Source organism: Neolamprologus brichardi, chromosome 22, assembly GCF_056152115.1.
Source record: "Neolamprologus brichardi isolate AB-2024 chromosome 22, ASM5615211v1, whole genome shotgun sequence".
Classification (NCBI taxonomy): Eukaryota; Metazoa; Chordata; class Actinopteri; order Cichliformes; family Cichlidae; genus Neolamprologus; species Neolamprologus brichardi.
The window spans coordinates 2,718,778-2,734,036 of NC_142124.1; the positions used below are offsets into that span (position 1 = coordinate 2,718,778).

At 41.7% G+C, this 15,259-nt stretch overlaps 1 protein-coding gene across 1 annotated transcript; it reads right to left on the reverse strand.

Annotated features, from left to right (window-relative positions):
• Positions 1–8,952: 8,952 nt before the first annotated feature.
• Positions 8,953–13,374, reverse strand: LOC118453584 (DEP domain-containing mTOR-interacting protein-like). The gene is made up of 5 exons (XM_087835383.1): positions 13,138–13,374; positions 11,307–11,471; positions 11,056–11,126; positions 10,642–10,746; positions 8,953–10,399 (listed from the first exon to the last, which is right to left on the reverse strand). The coding sequence occupies exons 1-5, from the start codon at positions 13,154–13,156 to the stop codon at positions 10,271–10,273; spliced, it is 489 nt and encodes a 162-aa protein (XP_087691509.1). The 5' UTR covers positions 13,157–13,374; the 3' UTR covers positions 8,953–10,270.
• Between the last annotated feature and the right edge of the window lie 1,885 nt (positions 13,375–15,259).

Here is a 15,259-nt window from a genome sequence, read left to right on the forward strand (position 1 = left end):
GCAGAGTAAATCAATTTGTTGATCAATTATTAAGTCATGTACTAACAGAGACTTGGAGGAGAGAGACCTAATATTTAATAATCCACATTTCACTGTTTTACTCTTTGGTTCAGATGTGGATACTGTATTGTTCTTTCTTTGTAAATGTTTAAGTTGTTTGTTGCTGGTTTTTAGTTTGTTTTTTGTCTTTTTGGAAGCAGACACAGTCTCTATGGAGATGGGTTTTTGGGGGGGTAGCAGGAGGAGAGAAGCTGCAGAGAGGCGTGTAAGACTGCAACTCTGCTTCCTGGTCCCAACTCTGGATAGTCATGTTTTGAGGGGTTTAATAAATTTGTCCATATTTCTAGAAATGAGAGCTGCTCCATCCAAAGTGGGATGGATGCCGTCTCTCCTAACAAGACCAGGTTTCCTCCAGAAGGTTTGCCAATTATCTATGAAGCCCACATCGTTTCTGGGACACCACTCAGACAGCCAGCAATTTAAGGAGAACATGCGGCTAAACATGTCACTCCTGGTCTGATTGGGGAGGGGACCAGAGAAAACTACAGAGTCCGACATTGTTTTGGCAAAGTTGCACACCGATTCAATATTGATTTTAGTGACCTCCGATTGGCGTAACCGGGTGTCATTACTGCCGACGTGAATTATGATTTTATTGAATTTACGTTTACCCTTAGCCAGCAGTTTTAAATTTCCTTCAATGTCGCCTGCTCTGGCCCCTGGAAGACAATTGACTATGGTTGCCGGTGTCTGTAGCTTCACATGTCTGAGAACAGAATCACCAATTACCAGAGTTTGACCCCCAGCGGGTGTGTCACCGAGTGGGGAAAAACGGTTAGACACATGAACGGGTTGGTGGTGTACCTGGGGCTTCTGTTTAGGACTACGCTTCCTCCTCACCGTTACCCAGCTGTCTTTCCCCAGCTGCTTGGGATCTACCGGGGAACAGCTAGCGGGGCCTACGCTATCTTCGGCTGCACCAGCTACAGGGGCCTGGCTAGCTAAGGGTGAGAGCAGGGTGCAAAGCCGAGTCTCCAGATCAGTAATCCTGGCCTCCAGAGCTGCAAATATGCTACATTTGTTACAGATATCATTACTGCTAAAGGAGGCCGAGGAGTAACTAAACATCTGACACAATGAGCAAGAAAGTGCAGAAGGGACAGGTGAAGTAGCCATGGTGCTAACGGGTCGGCTACGAGCTAAGCTAGCGAAACAGTACAGAGACAGTGAGTGACAGTGAGTGAATACTTTGGCTATAAATTAGGTAGTGAGTACACAGAAAGTGTGCTTCGGATGAAGCACGTGAAGATTATACTGTGAAAAAAGAATGTATTTAAAAGTTGTTAATTAAACTGCTAAGCAAATAAGCTACTCAGAAACACCACTGTGTTTGAGCAGGAACAGGAAGCGATACTATACCACAGAGCGAGCGAACACCAAGTGACAGCGCCACCGACAGGACAGGACAGCGTCAAACAGTCAGTGTCTGTCTGCCCTGGTCCCACGTCTCTGTTCCCTCTGTAGTGCCTGTCTGTGAGTCTGTGGCTGTGTCCCAATTCAGGGTCTGCAGCCTTAAAGGCCGCATTTTAAGGCTGATTACGTCACAGCGACGCGACGAAGGCTGTCCCAATTCGAAGGCTGCTCGAAATGCGGCCCTCAAATGCGTCCTTCATTTCCCTGAATTTTAAGGACGTGGCGGTGTAGACTTCGTGGCCCAACATATCCCAGAATGCATAGCGCGGCGGTGGGTGTGGATAATTTTGCCGAAAAAAACGGCGGATGAGGGGCGCCCGAAGAGTAAACTTTAAGTAAGTACTGAATATTATGTCACTTATTTATGTGCAAATGTTTAATAACGAAGAACATTAAAACATTACTGTTGGCCACATGTCGGCAAAGTTATGTGACATTAGTGACGTTTGTACTAACTTGGTTTTAAAGCCTTTACTTTAAAATATACGCCGTTCAATAGCTGAGCTTAATCAGAGAATGATCAAAGCTCATGTAGAAACAAACAAATGAACAAAAGATTTTCTCCTTCATTTCTGTCAAACAAAGCTGTATGAAACGTTTCCAGCTGTTAGTATCATGGTTGCTAGGCAACCTGGGCAGCGCAACGGAGGCTAGACCGTCCCATTTCACAAGCCTCGCACTTCCGGCCTTAGCGGTCTTTAAGTACGCAGCCCTTGAGGATCGTTGAGGCTGCAGACCCTGAATTGGGACACAGCCTGTGTCTTTAGTTCAGTCTGTGTTATGTTTCCTGTTTTATTTTGAAAGTCCGTGTCTCATGTAAATGTGTCTGGTTTTGCTTCCTTTGTCTCGTTAGGCCCGATTTGCCCCAGCTGTGTTTCCCTCCTGTTACCCTGATTGCTCCCCTGTGTATTTAAGCCCTGTGTTTCTGTGTCTGTGTCGTGGTCTACTCTCATTTATGCTGTGTGGTCTGGCTGCCTGCTCATGTAAGTTTATTTGGATTTTTGTTACGTTTGCCAGCAATAAAAGCTGAGTTTTGAAATACACTTTTGCCTCCGAGCATCTGCACTTTGGGTCCTCCTCACCACCACTCCTGCCTGCACGCAGCCCTAACCTGACAGATTTGTATAAATAAAATTTAAATTGAAAAATTTACCAAGGCAACAACAACTAGTCAAAGTCTAAACATGTAAAAGAGACAAAAGGAGGAACACCAAGAAAAGCATTGCTGAACCACCGACTTTCATTCCTCCACCTGCTCCTGACTATCAGTACAGATTAGGGCTGGGTATCGTCACTGATTTCTAGAATCGATTCAATTCCGATTCACAAGGTCCCGAATTGATTTGATCCACGATTCAATTTAATTCGATTCGATTTGAATCTGGGAAATTTTGACAGTCAGAAATATTATAATTCAGATCAGTACATTTACATATTTTTGTATCTATAAAAAGGAAGCTGACACACGGGAGACTTTATCAAAGGTGTGAGCGTCACAGCAGAGGCCTTTGTGTCAAAGTAGCTGAAGATAAAACAGAAAAACATGAAGGTGATTTTCCTGTTCTGGGATTTTATAAAAATATTCTGCAGTACATCAAAAACGAAAGAAAACCATTAATCAACTTATGAACATCACCTCTGAAGTTACAGCGGTTTTATTACAGACACGGCTGAGCGTTTTGCTTTTTGTATAATTTTAAAAAGTTTAAATTTGTTCAGTGTTGAACGACAGAAATTAGGTTTTCTTTTCGGAAGAATGCAAAAGTGAAAAAAAAAAGTCGGCCGACAGCCTGTAAACAACGGTAGACTTGTGCGTAACAAGCAAGCGAATAATGAAGAAAACAGTACAGAGAGAGAGAGAGAGAGCTGTGCATCGTGGTCGAAGCAAAACAGGAAAAGTCAGAGTGAATTCATGACGATGTTTATGTGAAGCGTAGTTTGGATCTTCTTTTGCTGCTGGTTCAGTCAATAATGTTTGGAGAGACATCAAACTAACAGCTTTAGAATCGGCGCATAAAGGGAACACAAAGCGCAGACAGATCAGATCTAGTTCCTGTCGGCGTTCAGCCCCGACCGTGAGAAAGGCATATCTCGCTGATTCTGATCCGCGGGTCGCGCTGTGTGTTTACGTCTTTGTGCAGAAGCCGTGTTCCTGCTCTCATTTACTGTCTTAGCTGTTTGGTGGTTGTTGAAATTTTGTGAGATTTCACCAGAGATTCTGGCATTTCGGACAAAATAAATTTATATTAAAAAATCGATTCAGGATTTTAATGAATTGATTTTACGTTATCCAAGTCAGAATCGATTTTAATCGATAAATCGATTATAAAAACCCAGCCCTAGTAAAGATTGTCTGTGAACCTCATAGTTTATAGAGAATCCTGCTTGACCTCAACTCAGAGTTCATCCATTGTGATCAGCACTTGGAGTACACTGGGGTATAACCTAAGGCTGGGTTGGGGAAACCACTACTTAAGCTAATAACAGTAATGAAAGGCAAGAACCAAACACAAAAAACCAAAACTCCTCATTACAAAAGCCATAAATTAAACTCACTAACCAAAGACTTAAATGAAAGAACTAAGACCTACATAACACTAAAATAAGAGAAACTCAGAAAATTCAACAAACACATAATCAAAACCTGCAAAACTGGAATAAAAGAAGAAATAGCAAAAAGCTAGAGACTGTGACACGTCAAGGCTTTAAAAATGTTTTGTTGGCATTAAAATGAAACAGAGACTACGTTTCCCTTTTCCTACATTTTAAACTCCTTATTTCTTCACCCATCGTGTCATCTTTGGGATTTCACAGCAACATAGAAGTTTGAGCACTGAGTGAGCAGGTGTTGCTATCTTTGAATGAATCGTGAGCTTTTGTGAGCTGAAGGTGAGGGTTAAGTTTCTTTTGTACCTCGGATATTACGGCTTTGTTTGGCGAGCATGTTGCTTTTAACAGTAGAGATTGAGGTCTTTGGACTCTCTTGTATTATCATAATCATAAATATTTAACAGGAAAAATGTGTTTCCCCTCAGATGTTGAGTTTCACGGCTCTCAAACAGCAGCTTGAATAAACAGTGTGTCTTACTGAGTTTTCTTCAATGGGAGTTTTAGAGTGCAGTGCACCTCAGAGCAGATTACACTCACACCGACGAGCTCAGGAGAGTTTACTGTAGTCTGAACAGGCACTAGTGCAAATACAGTACAGCATGTGGTGATATGTGACATTTATATTTAGGCGTGTGCATTAAACATCATCTTTTTCATCTTTGTGACAAAAATAATCTAAAAAGCAGATATTTGCTGTCAAAGTCACGACTCATCCCTGTCTGGTGGCTGATTTCTCACGCCAACATTTCAGTCTGATCATGTTGTGCCAGCAAACTCTTTGTTGGGAATATAAGCAAAGAGTCTCCGTGTGCACTGATCAACCAGCGAGCCAAGGCTTCATTATGCGACAGGGTTCAGCTGACGGCGGCCTGTGGCTGCTCATAAATGAACCGACTGAACCACGAGATTCAAATGAACACAAATTATATTTCTGCTCATGCTGAAGCTGAGAATGTGACCCCGTTCACCTGCAGAGTCACAGATAGAGTCTCGCAACACGTCTTGATTGTGACTGAAAGGAAAATAATAATGATGCGCTCCCCCACCGAGGACACAGAGGGCTGCATGAAGCACAGTGACACGGCTCTGCAAGGATGACAGGGAGACATCATCAGTCTCGACGGGACAGCAGTGTGTTTGAAATGATTCTGCATAATCTATTCGACAACACTTCAAAGAATATAATTTACAGATTAGAGCATCTGTTCTTATTAGTGTTTACTATTAGCTATTAATATGCAAACTATAAACTATAAATATGCTTTATAGTTTCACAGTATATATATATAAACTATTAAAAAAAGAGTCTTTTTGGTGGATCTTGGTTCTGCCAGTAGGGGGCAGTGCAACAAAGGTGATCCATAGTTTTTGCAGCTTCAAAGACACATTTACAGTCTGTGTCTGTGTTTGACTTAAAGCTTCAGTTGTAACCAGTCAAACATCTGTGTGAAGGACTCGTTTACATCCTGGATTCTCTTCTGGCTTTTCACAGGAAGCCCGTCCTTCTGTTGAGACTTTCTGAGCTTCCCTAAAAGTTAAAGATTTGAACTGCAAGGATTGTTTTCGATGCTGCAGCTACTGTAGAGGCTGGTCACGGTCCAACAGACAGCACACACAATTGCAAAGCTGCACCTGCATCTACTCTGAGACCTGCAAACACTTTGCAAACAGTAATTAACCTTTAGAAATGAGAAATAGCTGCTGAGAAGCTTATTTACAGATTCTCTGTTTTGATGCCAGGAGGCATATATGTGATTTTGAGAATATTTCATTTAGTAACCAAACATCTCTTTGGACAGCAGGTTGATTTAAAAGAAAACAACACATCACGCTGCCCTACAGCACATTTTCAAACCCTTTATTGTCTTAAAATTGAAACATTAGAGTCATGTGACATCAACAGAAACATGTTCATCAGTTTGCAAAAAACAAAATCTTTAAAAATGCACCAAAGTCTTGGCAGTTTTTTGTCATGTTTATTTGTTTCTGTAAATATCATGTGCTAGATTAGATTTAAGCTCGTGCAAAAGACATAACTCAAAGTTAATCTCTCCCGTCTGTTTACATCACAGCCATGTGATTGGACTGTTTTTAATTGTTCCAAAGCAACAATAACAAAGTTGAAGCTGCTGCTTCTGTGTGTTCCTGTTCTTCCTCATCCAGTTTTCCTATCTGAGCTTGTGGCCTGCACACACTCACTGTGTTAGCAGCTCGTTATTATTCCATCTGTCCAACATGCTGCTGTAGGCGTAGATATCACAGTAACCACGATCGTGCTTGAAACAGAGCCGCGCAGCTGTAAGTGCAATACTATCCACCACTTTAGCACTGCCGCTGTCAGCTGTCAGCACGTCTGACACGATCCAGGGGAGTGAGAGTAAAATATCCTGAAATCATATCCCGATGTTTATTTGACTGGGATCCAGTGTGACTCTGTTCCAGCATTACTACGCTGCCCTTCCTGATAGTGACAGTGAATTTATTATACAACAATCATATTATGCCTCGTCCTGGCCAGGTTCTTTCATGAGATTTAAAATATTAGATATGACCATAGCTGTAATGGTGGGGAGCAGTTTTTGAAGATATTGGTTTCTAAATTGGTCTATAAAGCTCTGAATGGTTTAGGACTAGGGATGCACCGATACCGATACTGGTATCAGGTCCGATACTGTAAAATGTGTGTGTACTCATACTCGTAAAAGTTAACCAATACCATGAACCGATACCAACTTATTTCATTAATCAGAGGGTGGCTTGTCATTTCTGTTGTAGTTTTTTAGATTGGCCACTAGGGGGCCTATTATTATTTTATTTATTATTTATTTTATAATTTTTTATATTTTATTATTTATTTGATAATAATTATTTTGTTTGTTTGTTTACAATATGGACACTCTGCAATAATTTAAACGTTTATTTTATTCTCAAACCTAATTTGTATTTATTTTATTCCAAACAGAAGTGTTTATTTATTATTCTGAAAGCTCGAGACAGTGCCAATAGTTCAGTGATATTTTGTTAAATTACAATGTGGAGACTCTGCAATAATTTAACAGAAGTGCTTATTTTTCACTTGAAATTTTTTTGTGGTCATTTTTATTAAGATTTTATTTTTTATCGACAGAGAATAAATAAAACCTGTCTTCCAATTAATTGTATTTGTGTGTGTGTGTGTGTGTGTGTGTGTGTGTGTGTGTGTGGTAGAAGTATCGTTTTTTGTGCTCTGTATCGGCAAGTACTCAGATCCAAGTATCGGTATCGTATCGGTTTGAAAAAATTGGTATCGTTGCATCCCTAGTTAGGACCAAAATACATCAGTGACCTCCTGACCCAGTATGAACCTTCCAGATCGCTCAGGTCATCTGGATCCGGTCTTTTATCAGGTCCCAGAGTCAGAACCAGACACGGAGAAGCTGCATTCAGCTTTTATGCTCCTTATATCTGGAACAAACTCCCAGAAAGTCTCAGATCAGCTGAAACACTCAGTTTATTTAAATCCAGGTTGAAGACTCACCTGTTCTCAGCTGCATTTGAATAAAGCACCAAATCTGCACTTTAAGCTTAAATTTTAACTACTGATTTTAACTGTTTTGATTTTTGATTTTATATACTGTTTTGTTTGTTAGTTAGTTAGTTAGTTTTAATCAATTTTAAATCCTGCTTTTTATTTGTTGTTGTTTCTAATGTCTCTGTAAAGCACTTTGAATCACCTTGTTGTTGAATTAAACTTGCTTTGCCTAAATGATAACGACTCGAGTAGCTTCTGAGCCTTCGGTGAGACTTGTGCTGGTCTGATGTCCTGTAGTGTTCAAGTGTTTTGTTTTAATATGTCAGCCTGTTTAAGAAGCCATCAGTTTATAACCGTGAATGTTTCTGTCATCATCAGATGGTTTCTGTAGAAGTCGTTAACTTTGTCCACAGGTCTCTGTGACCTGATTATCATCACTAAGGTTTATTTCCTTTCTACTGGCTGGTAATAGTTTTTAGTCTCATCCTGATGATACATGTCATTGTTTATCTGCTCTGAAGTAGCTTTGCATAAGTCACGAGCCCTTCGATTCATCCTCTATATGAAATAAGCTGCTTTAGCTACTTTAAGACAAAGTTCGTCTGAATGATCTTCCTCTCACAAAGTTTTTAAAGTGGGCAGATGCTCCTGTGCTCACAGCCAGAGCTGTGTTACATCATGTTGGCAGACTTGTGTGTTTGTGTTCCTACAAACTTTTCTGAAACTCCCTCAAACTGTTTAAGATAAGATGCCACTCTTGAATGAATATGACAAGAAGAGAAAGATCTGCGATTAGTGAGGCGTCAACACCTGAAGTAAAAGCTGTGGTAGTGATGAGCAGGACAGGGGAGAGAATGACACGTAGGTGACGCTGAAAAGGTGAAACAAAGCTCTCACACTCGCCCTGTCAGCAGCTGCAGGGATGAAGGGTTAAAAGTAAACAGAAGACAGTGAACTTTGCTCCTGGTTGACTGTAACATCACGTCTTCGTGCACATTCTGCAACTCTGAGATCATTAAAGCCTGTTTTTATGAACTAACTTACATTTAACCAAGAAACTCTTGAGATGATCGGTTAATTATTAGTCAGTGTTAACGCGGAGGGTTTGGTGATGGTGAGAGAAACCAGAGCAAACATGCGAGCCATCAGTGGGAGGATGAGATGATCTGCAATGACTTTAGTTTGATTGAAAGTTACTGGAAACAGACAGTTTATTTTGCTTCGTATTAATCTGGTTGTCTTATACAATTTGTCTGATGTTGTTAGTTTTTAGAACATTTTTTGTTACATTTCTGTTACACGTCTTTCAACTAATGAGCTTTAATAACTATAAAGAGAGGAGAGCCTGTCTTTGTCACTGAAGGGTTTTATTTGTATTCAGCATTAAAAATTAAAGCTTCCTTACAGTCACAACAAAACTGAAATACAAGCAATTAAACATGAACAAATAAAAGAAAGGAAACAGTAGTTTGAAACAAATTATACAGTTACACATTAAATATTGATTATTTCTTTTGTTGGAAACAAAGTGAAACATTTTAAAAATTCAGTTTCTCAATAAAATCTCCAGCTGCTCTTTTAAACAACGATCCTTCAAACTGAAAACGGCGCTAACGACGAGGAGCCAAAAGACTCACGAGTCTCCAGGATCCTCCCGCAGAGAGCAGAGTGCTGCCCGCCGAGAGGCTTTACATATTAATGGAGGAACATCCCACCAACTCTCACAGGCACGTTATAAAAACAGGTATAAAAAGATGAAAGAATAAGAGACACTTTAGAGAGGCTTCGAAACTAAGCAGTGCAGTTACAGCCGCTCCGTCAGTGAGTTTAAGTTGATCTACTTCACGAAGCTTCTTTACTGGGAATCAGACACGAGCGGATGGAAAGGTAAACACAACGAAGGGCTAAAGAGCAGGAAGAGTTTCCAGGCGTGTTTTTTTCTGTGTAAGTAATGTATTTGTGTGTGGACGAGGACGTGAGGGGGCGCGTGGGGTTAAAAGTCCAACCTGTCACAACAAGAAGAAACAACTGTTGTCAACATCGTGTCAGGAGTCACTGAAGTCGACGGCGTGCAGGCGTGTCTCAAAACGCCTGAAAATAAACACGTTCAGCCAACGTTTCCTCCTTTCCACTGTTATTCTTACTGCATTTAGTTGATATCATATAAGAGCTGCTACAGTACAAAGCACATTGTTGCTAGTAACTTGTTGTGATGATGTCGGAGCAGCGCAGCTATTCCACGCTGCCATGTGTGTCACCTCCTCACGCTGCATTCAGCAGCTTTTTTATTTCCAGTAGTTTAAAGTATCAGGACTATTCCCTGCAGCATGTGTGCTACACAGGAGAAAATATCCACAGAGCATGTATGAACAAATATATCATAGCTGAACAGGTTTCAATAGAAAGATTTCAGCACTTCATCCGATCGCACGTCGCTGATAAACTCTCTGGATCGCAGCCTGACTCATCCTGATGAAGCTACTCAGATTTTACAAAATCATCTTTCAAATATATAAAAGTGTTTCTTCTGAAAACAAACGCACCCATCATCAGCTCAGCAACAGAAACAGAAGACTTCCTGTGTAATTCCTAACAAACGCTTCTCCTCTTTCATTGTTGCGTCTTTGCAGGAGGAAAAACTCGAGCAGGGCGCACGTAGGTCACGTAACTCTAATCTCAGTTTTCAGCCTCTTCCATCACTTCCATCACCACGGTTCTGGGTCCCGTTAGGATCAGGTAGCTGACTATCCGGTAGTCCAGATCAAGAACGTTGAGGCCGTTGACTGAAACCACAAACTGGCGAACCTGCAGATCAGGACACGAGACAGGAAGTAAGAACTTTTTCAAGTGTTTCTGCTGAAATCAACATCAGTTCCTTAACAGAGTTGGCTTTTTGCCGTGTTGTGGTACAAACAACAGTACAGCCCTAGTTCAGCTTCAGTTGGTATCTCTTCAGCACAATATCAGCAGTAGCTTCTTCCTCTACTTCTAACTGCTTCGGTTGTGACCAGCCTTCCTCCTGTAGCCACCTGCCCTGTCACGCTTACCTTCATCCCTGCGAGAGCAGCTGGACCCTGAGGCTCCACGGCCTGGATGTGGCACGGCCGGTTTCCTCTGACCACAAAGCCCCAGCCCACCGCATCACCGACAATCTGCAGACACACAGACGACGGTCACACATTTATCTGCAGTGTGCAAAAGTCTTTTACACAGAAAGTGAGAAAAAGACGTCGTCGTTCTCATCGAGTGTTTTATTCATGTCAGTCGTTTCTGACACCTGTTACACTCCAGCACCAACACCATCATCTCTGAAACACGTTCACATTAAAATAATAGAACAGCACTTTTAAAGAAAGAAGGTGTCCCATTCGCTCATTTTTCTCTTGTACTGTGAAAAAAATGTTACAAGTTTTCCCCTCAGCTTCATAGAAAACTCTCTGAAGTGTGTAAAATGAATTTACCGTGAAGGTTTTCCTGATGTAGGGTCCTCCTGGTTCTTGTAGCTCCTCTGTGCTCACTGGTCTCTTGAGGACTGAGACAAAAGTAAAAGACATTTTAGATTTAATGCAAGTGGGTAACTTTCCATGTTGGATTTGGCAGATTTTTATGACTAAAAGCAGTTTGGTTTCCATATTTGGAAAAGCAAAGACGACGCTAACGCTGTAGAGGTCTAAAGCTGCTCCTTAATTCAGTTGTTGAGCATTTTTATTACCAGATTTGGGGTTGGAGAGCACCAGGGAGGAGGAGGAGGAGGTGCTGGGGAGACCGACTCGTCCTCGGGTGTATATGTGTCCATCACTGCAGCTTCTAATCCGGGCTTCTCCCCGACCTCCGCCACATCCACCTGTGACAGCTTTCACATCCTTGGATGCTGTGACTGTTGGAGACAGAGAAGTTTCTGTAACCTTAATACTGTTGATGATATTTTACATTTCAAACATTTGAGTTATTTACCAAATGAATATTGACATGAACATCTTGAGTTCCTGCTCTGATGGACTAGAGCAGCTCTGCATGATTCATTTTATTTTATAAAGTTATTTTAGTTCTTTGCTCTCTGAGCCGATTTAGGCCGGCGCTGCTCGGATCATCTGCAGGTCACAAACAGGTCTGAACAGCAGCTGATCTTTGTGAGTCAGAGCTGTGTGATATTACACAGAGGCGAGAGTGGGATTATTCACAATAAGTCACCTTTAAATGAATTAAAATATACATATTGTAATAATATGATGTATTTCTGCGTCTCCCCTCACAGACAGAAGGAAAGTGTTGAAGTGATGAGATGGAGACTTGCATGTTTTCAATAATAACGATTGAAGCTGACCCACTTCTGTGTTTGACTTCCTTTATTTAACTTCCAACAATTCAGTTCAAACACGCTTTGATAAGAAGCCGCGCTTCTTTCAATAGCAGAGATAAGCTGAGCTGAGTTCATGGTGCTGACTGAGTCGTTCCTTCTGCTGTGAGACGAGGCGGCGCGACGACGCTGCTGCTGCTGCACGTTCACGCCAGACCAGGTCTTAGTTTCTGACGAGTTTAACGGCGATTCATTCGTTTTCTCCCTTTTCAGCACATAAATCTACTGAAGCCATGTTTGCTCTGGTGCAGTTAAACAGAGAAGCAGTTTAACATTAACAGTAACATTAAAAAACATTTAGTAGATAGAAGAACGTTTCTTGAGGTTGCTATGAGCGAAGAGGTTAAACCGCTGACATGTGACGCCCGGGGTCGTAATCATTACACGATTAGCTGAGCGTGAGAAAGCGCAGCACGCTCTGCTCCCTCGCCCTCACAGTCTTTGATGACTCGAGGTGTAAAACTGTTCATGTGTTGAAGCAAACATCGTTTGATCACGTATGTAACAATCTGTGATAAAACTGATTTTGAAACCTCTGCGTCACTTTTTATTATTTATTTATTTTCATAAATGTATCAGAACAGAAACGATGCTACAGGCTGAGTGTTTGTGGCGTCTCCACACGACCACACAGATCCACGGTTAGGTTGTTTTATTAAGAACGGCTGACTCGGCGAAGATTCACCCGGATACGAAAACGACAGTCAAACAATAAAGTGCATTTATTTGCTTCATGAGGGAAACGGTTGCCTTTGAATCATCACAGTTCTTCCTCTGCAGGATAATAATTTACTGTCTTCCTCGTGTAGTGAAGTAAATGTGAGAAGTCAGTTTCCATCAGTACATGTGGTCATAACAAGACGATTCTTTTTCACGTGATAAAAATGTAAAAGAAACATTATTTTTAAAGGTTATAATAAGAATTAACCACACAAGCTGCATCAGTGACACATGCAGGAGCATCTGATGGAAAAGCAGCTCATGTGGGATAAACTGTTGACTTATTACGAACAGCTCTGAAACTAAAAATAAAGAAATAAATAAACTCTAAACTTTGACTTTCTTACAACTTTTTTTATCTCTTGCATCTTGTTTGTGACGTTGCTGAGAGTTACGGCTCCTGTCGGGTCTCTGCTCTTTTGTCTCACATGTTCAGAGTTTGGAAAGTAAAGCGAGATGTTCTTACCTCCTGTTCGAGGTCCCATCTCTGTTCAAGTCCACGAAAAGCAAAATGCAGAAGATGAATCCGGAAGACGACAAGCTTCAAAGGCGCACGCCAACAGATGGACAGACCATCAGTCTCTGAGCGTTGTCCGGCTTCAAGTGAGACTCTGCGCAGGCTTGATGACACCTATCAGTTTTCTCAGGTCAGTACTCAGTTACTGGACCTGTGATCTGACGGGAGGGTAGTCAGCTGGTTAGAAATAGACGTGCGTGACCGAGTTAAATATTAAACCCTCAAACAAACAAACGAGCCGTCAGCAGGAGACGAGAGGCGACGTGTAGTGAGATGTAAAAAATGAGAAATAACACTCGTAAATGTAGAAATCTCACAGTGCGTTTGAATTATTAACTGTTACTCATGAACTGTTAAACAATTATTGTCACAAAAAAATCAGGTTTAATGCAAAGAGTGCAGGAGCTCTTCTATGTTCCACAGCAAGAGGGGATTTCATGAGTATTGCACTGATCTCCACAGACTGTTGCACATAGATGAATCTGCAGTAGATGTTTAGTACTGTAAACCTCGTGCTTCCTGTCTGTACACACAGCGGCATCATGCACACTCTGCATGCATGTTTACCTGCTGGCAGACTTTGCTTGGAGAGCAGAAAACAAAAGCAAGTGTTCCTGCAGCGGATCAAGATATCAAGCTTTGTGTTGCCATTACCTCAAACTCACTGTTCCTGAGGCTCAATCGCCTTTCGGCGATCGTGGCTCAAGAGTTGGGAGTTCGCCTTGTAATCGGAAGGTTGCCGGTTCGAGCCCCGGCTCGGACAGTCTCGGTCGTTGTGTCCTTGGGCAAGACACTTCACCTACCGCCTACTGGTGTTGGCCAGAAGGGCCGATGGCGTGATATGGCAGCCTCGCTTCTGTCAGTCTGCCCCAGGGCAGCTGTGGCTACAACTGTAGCTGCCTCCACCAGTGTGTGAATGTGAGAGTGAATGGGTGGATGACTGGGTGTGTAAAGCGCTTTGGGGTCCCTAGGCGGGACTAGTAAAAGCGCTATACAAATACAGGCCATTTACCTTTCAGTTTCAGCTTTTGTACCACTGAAAGTCACTGTGTGATAATACAGGTGATTTCTGCATTTACAGTTTTGCACTGTGTAACTTTACAAGATAAAAACACTCAAACATTTTGGCAACTTTACAAGAAAGCAGCGACGTGAAGGATTAAGAAGGTGTTTGCTTGTAAATGGGACGGAGCTTCAGCCTGGTTGCCATGCAGACTGGAGGAGCAGCTGCAGGTGGAGAGGAAGGGGAAACACAAAGATCATTTCTGCTCTGATGGACAGAGCAGTGGAGATTTCCATCGGTCAGCACAGAGCACTGAGTTTCCGTCCATATTTGTCCTTTGGAGTATTTTCTCTGAGCCTCATGTAATGAAGGTTCTTGACTTCCTTGTTACACATTAATAGTAACACACACACATTTTCAGGCAAAAAACAAGTAAAAATGAAACCAAAACATAAAGCTCAAGTAAAACTAAGGGACAACTCAATAAACACACATACGAACTCACAGTTAGTCACTAAAAGGGAAGGACGAGAATGTTTCCAATGTAAAGTTAACCACTGAAAACTCTGGTTTTGAAGTTTCCCCTAACAACACACACAGAGGACTCTGGAGGAACTGCAGAACTTCTACGTTTGCTTCCTTTTCCAGCTCCCGAGGACGCCCCTGATTTTAACCTGGAGGTCTACAGAAATACTTCAAATGGCCGTCAGAGGAACTGCAGCCTTTGCTGCTTCTGTTTCAGCCCCCGAGGTTGTCGCTTGCTTTAAACTTGTCAATTGAGTCACACGGAAGGACACGTGGTCGTGATCATTGTTATACAACAACATGTGGGAGATAAACCCACATTCCTTTCTAGTGTCTCGAGTTTTCAGGTTACTCATCAGTGAGCTGATCATGAGGCTAACAGAGTTAAACTGAAGATAAAACGACAAAGATACAGACAGCTGTTGCCTTGACAAACAGATCAATAGAATCAGGAAATATCCAGTTTCACACTGTTAACATTATCTTGGGCTAAACTACATTCAGTCCATTTGATACCTGTTTGAATCAAAAGTGATATGAAGG